At 38.4% G+C, this 8,252-nt stretch overlaps 1 protein-coding gene across 4 annotated transcripts in view; it reads right to left on the reverse strand.

The window, feature by feature from the left end:
• LOC122551279 (protein boule-like) overlaps positions 1-8,252 on the reverse strand; it is a 157,293-nt gene that overhangs the window by 30,096 nt on the left and 118,945 nt on the right. For 3 of the 4 annotated variants that reach the window (XM_043692928.1, XM_043692929.1, XM_043692930.1), the window contains exon 9: positions 4,445-4,573. In XM_043692928.1, coding sequence (XP_043548863.1) covers positions 4,445-4,573 — 129 coding nt within the window. Of the gene's footprint in view, positions 1-1,177; positions 1,889-4,444; positions 4,574-8,252 lie in introns of those variants that run through there. The other variant, XM_043692931.1, reaches the window with a different exon arrangement.

Consider the following 8,252-nt stretch of genomic DNA (forward strand, 5'->3'; position numbering starts at 1 on the left):
AATTGATTACATTTTCAAAAGTCATCACACAAAATTGGATGTAATAAAACAACACTAACATCCCAGAATTCCAAGATCATATTATTTGTGGTTATCAAATACTTGGAGCTCTAAATTTCACTTCGGATCCCTGAAGGAAATGGCACATGACCATATGTTGAAAGAAAGATTTGTGAGACAGTACTGAGTGATTCACAATTAACGCCTTAGTTCAAATCTACATAAACTCTGCAACCTCTACTGAACTGTATAGAATTAGCCTTAGGTAAAAACAATGACTGCAGATGCTGGAAACCAGATTCTGGATTAGTGGTGCTGGAAGAGCACAGCAGTTTAGGCAGCATCCGAGGAGCAGTAAAATCGACGTTTCGGGCAAAAGCCCTTCATCAGGAATTCTGGTGGTGATAACATACAGTGGCAGCAAATGAAAGGATAGCATGGGAAACAGAAATTTTATACAACTATCAGGGATAAGAAAAAAATGAGAAGTATGTCTACAATAAAATGAACCAATGAAGAACACCATGCTCTCACCAGAGTGCTTTGAAAACAAAGCAGGGCTAAATGAGGCTGAAGAGTTGCTGAACTATTGTTTACAAGATTTACAAACTACCAACCTATATCAAGACTTACAGTAAAACTTATTAAGGAATAGGTCATTACCCTTCTCTATGCCATCGATGATTGGTAGAAATCATCTTTGTTATACGGAGAATCAATAATGGAAGTTTCATCAGACAGGCTATTAATGAAGATCTAGTTTCATATGAAGAACTCATGAAGCATTTGATGCAAATTTCAGCCTTAGGAAGAACACCATTATCAACTGGGCAAAGTTAATAGTTGCATCCAGTGAATGGAAGAGAGAACAGATTCCTGTTATGCACTTTATATAGGTTAGCTGAGACCTGAATATACGGAGACCAGGAACAAGAGTTAATTCTGGGCTGAACTGTCGAGGACATACTGTCAGACTCTCTACTGTTGAGGATGGATTTCACATCATTGAAATGTGTACAGTAAACCAGCAAAGCAGGAAAGCAGTAAACAAAATCATGCATTCAATCAAGACAATGAGACTTTGTGAAGAAATACAATTCACACCACATAGTTTATTGTGCATTGAAGTGGAAGCACTTCCACACAACTTCAGGAAATGCAATAAGTGGGTGTGGCAGTTGAAATCATTGTATTGTCACTATGGCAAAAAAAGAGTGCATCAGCACAAAGACTGCTCTTCTAAAAATACAGAGGGTCATTCCTGTAAAAGGAATTTAAAGCAGCAGGCCACAATAAAAAGATCTCAGCCAGAAAATAAAGAGAAATTCATTAAGACTACTAGTTTGAAGTTTAAAGACAAATGAACTGCCATTTCTGGGGAAAAATGATAAGATCAAATGGAAACTGTCAAAGTGCAGAAAGTCTGACCAATAGGCAAAGCAACTTCAAACTAAATACTTTGGTTGGAGTTTCAGTTCTTCCTTACACACAACTGTGGTTAAAGAAAGACTTACTCCAGCCGTTAAGTATCTATTTCCATGGAGCAGGAGGCTTAATTTAAAGTTAAGGCACAGATGGCGGACACACATCAATACAAAGAAAAGAAAAATCACAGAAATCGTGTACATGATCCAGAACCCAGATTGATCACTGTTAAATACAAGAGCTTACACACCTACCAAAAATGGAAGAATTGGGAAGCCAAACAAGTATAAAAAACTTTAGTGTGGAATCCCCACAATTATTTAAAGACCCTGGGAAGCTGAAAGCAATTCATCACATCATTTCACAGCCAGATGCCAAGCCAGTGTATTTGATCAGCACAAGAAAGGCTCCTCACACACCTCTGGAGAAGGTGAATCAATGTTGTAATAAGGAGTTCTCTCACCTGTAACAAAACCTACAAGTCAGTGTTCATATGATACCAGTGCCAAAACCAAATAGGAAAATGTGAATCTATAGATCTTACACAATTTAACAAAACTGTTGAAACAGAGATTCAACCAATGGCACTAGCGGGTGACAGTTAGGCAAATCTAGGAAAAAGCTCAAACTTCATGATTCTAGGTTACAAAAGTGACTTTTAAAATCAGTTTCAGATGAATACAATTAACATTAGAGGAATTTGTGTTTCTGAGAATCCTCATTACATCATATGAAGGATACTACTTTAATTAACTACATTTCAGTATGGTATCTGCATCAGAGATTTTTCAGAGGATAACAACTGGCAGGATTGAAGGGAATATTCTCCAGATGGATGACATCCTAACCCTTGGTTTCGCTTCAAAATATGATGCCAGAATAAAACAACACTTGATGCCAGAGTGAATGCATTGCTACAATAAACTGAAGTAACACTCAATGATAAATGAGAGCTCTTGCAGCCAACTATTAAACTGGTAGGGCACATTGTATATGCATCAGAGTTCAGAGCAGACCTCAGAAGCACCTGAAGAATTTCCATATTCGTTTAATGTCATCGGGCTTCAGCAGTTTTATTGGGATGGTGAACAAATGGGTGAGTTGGCACATGTGAATTCATCAATTGCAAAAGAAAAATCAAGCTGGGAAACTGGGAAGACAACCAGCAAATCATAGTTTACAGAATAAAATGGATGTTACTTTCACCGGACACATTGGTCCATTATGATCCAGAATTATCTACAAATGAGATGCAGTTGCAACATCAACTAGATTATGAATTGTATATTTCCAGATACAAAAAGGATGGCAAACTGAATGGTGCATAAGCATCTCAATTCTTTTGAATGAAACAAAGCAAAAATATGCAGGAATTGCAAAAGGCATAGCCACTACTTGGGCTTGTGAGAAGTTTGCACACCATGTCTTAGGTCTACAGTTTACAATTGAGTCAGACCAAGACCCATTGTTTACTCTTAGCAAAATTGCTGTTGACAGTGCAGGGCTTTTATTGGAAATTGATGCTACAGCTAAATATGTCCAAGGGGAGGTACACTATCATGTATTCGTCTCTCACAGCCTGAAGAAAAGGACAAATTTTGTAAAAAATTGGAAACCTATACTTCACTGACCTTTAGGTCTTGAACAGCAATAAAACTGCACTTAAAATTGCCAGGTTCAAAAATCACATGAATCATATGCTCAAATCTTAGAGAAGTGCATCCAAGGATGGCCAGTTTGTGTTCCACATAATCCTTTTTGAGGCAATATTTTGAGCAAAGATGATATTTTAGCTCAGAGAAGCACTCGTCTCCCTTTGGCCCAAAAAAGAGCATTTTAAGGAAATGCGCACCTGCCATAGAAGGACATCCATAAGTTAACTTGCAGAATAATTCAGCTGAGAGCTGTTTACTTTAAATCTGACTCTCAGTATAATTGTAAGCATGATTCAAATCTAAGTCCCATTTTCAAGATGAGATATATGCATACCACGTAAGCCACAGGCATATCAATGCTGGCATGCTACATGATAGGTTGGGAACCCAGCTCCAATCTTTAAACTTGATGACCCTAACCCACCTGTTGAGGTGGGGTTAATGCCTGGGCTGAAATCCACATATTGTTCAATTAATATAACAGAAAAAACAAGAAAGATGCATTTTCACATAATTGGAGTCAGTGAAACTGGATGACAAAGTCAAAGCATTATGGGTTATGAAGCTCGTGCCTCACTTTTCCTTTTGTTGGGTCATTTTCATGGACTGGGAAAACTTAAGGCATATACTCATGCCTGAGCATGGATCTAAAAATGGGGACGGAAATATAAATACATGTGTGTCAAGCCTGACATTGCATTGCAAGCTACTGAGATTGAGATTTCTTGGATGCTCCAATAAATTATCTGGGGGGAGCATTTTAATAAGAATGATTCATTCGGTAAGTCTTCAACAGGCTGAAATTTGCAGACCCTCTGGTCTGTATGGATGTAATTAGTCCTATGAGCTGAAGAATTACAGCAGTCTTGGCACTGAGAGGCCCAATAGTCAAATATGGAAAAGAATAAGAGGAAAGATAGAACAATTTGCCCTGTTTCATTACACTCCCAATACCAAGCTTAAGCTCATGCTGGCACAAGCTCAATTACAAGCTTCAGTAAGCCATTATGCAGTATAATATGGACAGAGGGTTAATGTGACAAAATCATACCATTTAATTCTCCTTTTGGGTTGGAGAACAAATGATTCCCCAGTCATAACTAAGAACAAACCCTACTACCAAAATGTGGAAGATGAAGAAAATAAAAGAACATAGTCAAAAAAAAATAGAAAGCCAGAAGCCAAAACAAAGAACATAACATTAATACAAAGACATCAGTGTTAAGTTCTATTTGATCATGAGCGGTTTAACTATAGTTACAAAATAAATAGCAAAAAGAAAGCTATACGGAATCTATTGTTAATCAGATAAAAACAAATAATGCAACAGGATTTCCTTAGGGTGAGCCAATCATTAATCTTACCTCTGGCATAGAAGCTTCCATCATTGGAAGTGGAGGAGGTGCACACCCACCGTCTTGAGGCATTTCCACTGGTTGATATATTATCTCAGATGGTTGGAGGTACAACACAGAAGCTGTAGATGCTGGTGACTGTTGGAATAAGTAAATAATATAAAACATACTCAAAAGAATATTATGAAGTTACACATCATTCTACATTCTTGGATAAGTTTTAAGAAATGTGTGTATGATGTAATGTGACAGAATTAATCTTCTTGTATCACTAATATCACAAAGTAAGCAGACAAAAGGAATAATCTGGTCTTTAAATTAAAAAATAAATATTTACTCAGCCCTCACGCTTTTTAAATGTCAAAACACATTATCATTTAACTCTTTAAATCCTTCATTTGCATCTCACACATTCTGCTATGACTCTGATCACAGTAGTGTGCTGGAAATCAGATCCACCAGGTGTATCAAATATGTAAAATATCTTATTTAATCATCAAAATAGTCAATTTATTTGTTTATTATTGTTATCTCGAACAAAAGGGGTAAAACTGATTATCAATAAAGCTACTGTGTAGAGTTAAATTATGTCCCCCTTGATCATAACACACAAGTATACATTCAGCTACAGGACAACATAGAGCATTGAAGAGGTATAATTGGTGGGGAGAGAGAATAACAGCCTAGTGGAACAAAACTCTAAATTAGAAGGGGAGAATGGGTGACTTTTTCCAGTTCTTTCGGTTTCCTATTGATGAGATAATTTTGCGATTGGCTGAAGAGTGATTGAAGAGCTTAGTTCAGGTTAAAGGTCAATTAGACTTCATTCTTTGGATTGAATCAACAGTTCAGGTTTCAGAATTTATGAGCTCAGAGATACTGATCTCTGGAACTTTCTCAGATTCCCAGAAAATATATTATTCAGTTGGTTCTAGGTTTAGATCTTTTACCAGGGAGAGAGAAACAGACAAAGACAGAAAGGATGTTTTCTCTCCTGCCAACTTTCTTTCATCTGCTAGCAGCTCCCACTTGTGGCAAAACACAAATAAAAAGTCCAGAAGATTTCAACATGGTCCTTAGGAATTTTCTTCAAATTTCTTTGTCAAGCCATTGAGTTTATAAATAGAGTCATACAGCACAGAAACAGACTCTTTGGTCCAACTCAACCATCCCAACCAAACTTCCCAAACTAGTGCCATTTGCCTGCATTTGTCCCATAATCCTCTAAACCTTTCCTATTCATATACCTATGCCCCCTAGTTTTGAATTCCACAATGAACTTTGCATTGTCTCCCTTTTTCAAAACAATTTGCTTTTTCAGTAAACATGGAATAACTCAACAGTTCTCTTTGATTTGACTTTTTCCAAGAAATCACTTGATAAATGTGTCATTAACCAACCCAATGCCATCTAAACAGTTCAATTCTCCAAATTTTCATAATTGAAAACAATATGCTTCTAATATGTTTCCACATTTAGGAAAATGAAATGTCATTTCAACTACAACTCATTACAATATAAACATGACACAAATAAAATTACATTTATTCATTTTCATTCACTCTTTACACAGGCTTATAAAACTTCTTGCCACCTTTTGTAAATTTTGAAACTATTCAGGCATTATTACATTCTTGACAGTATACCTGCAGTTCTATCAACTTTTCCAATGATATGAAGAATTCATGTATTATCAGATCAAATTACAAAGTCCAACAAAATATCATAATAATTTAAAACAAGAAACAGCGAATGGTGGCGATCTGAAATAAAATCAGAAGTTGCTGGAGAAACTCAGCTGGTTTGACAGCATCTGTGCAGAGAAAGCAGAGTTAACATTTTGGATCCAGTGACCCTTTCTCACAACTGAAATTCCGAAGAAGGCTCACTAAACCCGAAATGCGAACTCTGCTTTCTCTCCACAGATGCTGTCAAAATAGTCTGCCATTTTTGGTTTTAAATTTCTCTACAAAGGTTGAAAAATTAGGCTCATTATAAATTAATGTCTCTTTATGAGCGTGCCAAACATAAACTTCAAAATGGCTGAAAGCCAATAATAATCCCAGGAGTTTCCTTTTCCACTGTCGAGTATTTTTCTTGACGCTGGTTTAATTTAATAGAAAAGTACCCTTTTAGATTGTCTTTGTCTGATTAGTCATTTTGCAATAAGGTAACCCCCACCTCCAAGCCATTAGCATCAACTGCTATTTTAATAAATACATAGAATCTCTATGGTGTGGAAGCAGACCAGTCAGTCCATCGGGTCCACACCAACCCTCCAAAGAGACCATAAGACATAGGACCAGAAATTAGGCCATTTGGTCCACTGGGTCTGCTTTGCATTCAATCATGGCTATAAGGTTTTTCAATTCCACTTTCACGCTTTCTCCCCAATAACTAATCAGAGAGGGTATCACAGCTACAGAAGCTTCCATTGTCGAGGAAGATCTGCCTACCGAGACAGTATGGGTGGAAATTAGGAACAGCAAGGGAGCAGTCACCTCATTAGGGGTTTACCACAGGCCTCCCAATAGCAGCAGGGAGATGGAAGAAAGCATAGGTTGGCAGATTTTGGAAAAGTGTGGACGTAGTAGGGTTGTTGTAATGGGTGACTTTAACTTTCCCAATATTGATTGGAGCCTCCTTCGAGCAGAAGATTATGTATGTTCAGGAGGGTTTCCATTGACAGGCCGATGAGGGGAGAGGCCATTCTAGACTTGATGCTCGGAAACGAGCCGGGGCAGGTATCAGATCTTGTGGTGGGAGAGCATTTTGGAGATAGTGACCACAACTGCCTCACATTCTACATAGCTATGGAGAAGGAGAAGATTAGGCAAAATGGGAGGATATTTAATTGGGGAAGAGGAAACTATGATGCGATTAGACATGAGTTAGGAAGCATGGATTGGGAGCAATTGTTCCATGGTAAAGGCACTATAGACATGTGGAGACTGTTTAAGGAACAGTTGTTGCAAGTGATGAATAAATATGTCCCTCTGACGACAGGCAAGAAGTGGTAAGATAAAGGAACCTTGGATGACGAGAGCGGTGGAGCTTCTCGTCAAAAGGAAAAAGGTAGCTTCCGTAAGGTGGAGGAAGCTCAGGTCTAGAGGATTACAGGCAGGTGAGGAAGGAGCTCAAAAATGGTCTGAGGAGAGCCAGGAGGGGGCACGAGAAAGGCTTGGCAGAACGGATTAGGGAGAACACAAAGGCATTTTACACTTATATGAGGAATAAGAGAATGGCCAAAGAAAGAGTAGGGCCGATCAGGGATAGCATAGGGAATTTGTGTGTGGAGTCGGAGGAGGTAGGGGAAGCCTTAAATGAGTTTTTTGCTTCTGTCTTTACGAAAGAAACAAACTTTGTAATGAATGAAACCTTTGAAGAGCAGGTGTGCATGCTGGAATGGATAGAGATAGAGGAAGCTGATGTGCTGAAACTTTTGTCAAACATTAAGATTGACAAGTTGCCAGGCCTGGGCCAGATTTGTCCTCGGCTGCTTTGGGAAACGAGAAATGCAATTGCTTCGCCACTTGCGAAGATCTTTGCATCCTTGCTCCCCACTGGAGTCGTACCTGAGGACTGGAGAGAGGCAAATGTAATTCCTCTCTTCAAGAAAGGAAATAGGGAAATCCCCGGCAATTGCAGACCAGTAAGTCTGACATCTGTTGTCCGCAACGTGTTAGAAAGGATTCTGAGGAATCAGATTTATGACTATCTGGAAGAGCATGGCTTGATTAAATGCAGTCAGCACGGCTTTGTGAGGGGCAGGTCATGCCTCACAAACCTTATCGAGTTCTTTGAGGATGTGACTAGA

This window comes from Chiloscyllium plagiosum, chromosome 7 (assembly GCF_004010195.1).
Source record: "Chiloscyllium plagiosum isolate BGI_BamShark_2017 chromosome 7, ASM401019v2, whole genome shotgun sequence".
In the NCBI taxonomy this organism is placed as follows: Eukaryota; Metazoa; Chordata; class Chondrichthyes; order Orectolobiformes; family Hemiscylliidae; genus Chiloscyllium; species Chiloscyllium plagiosum.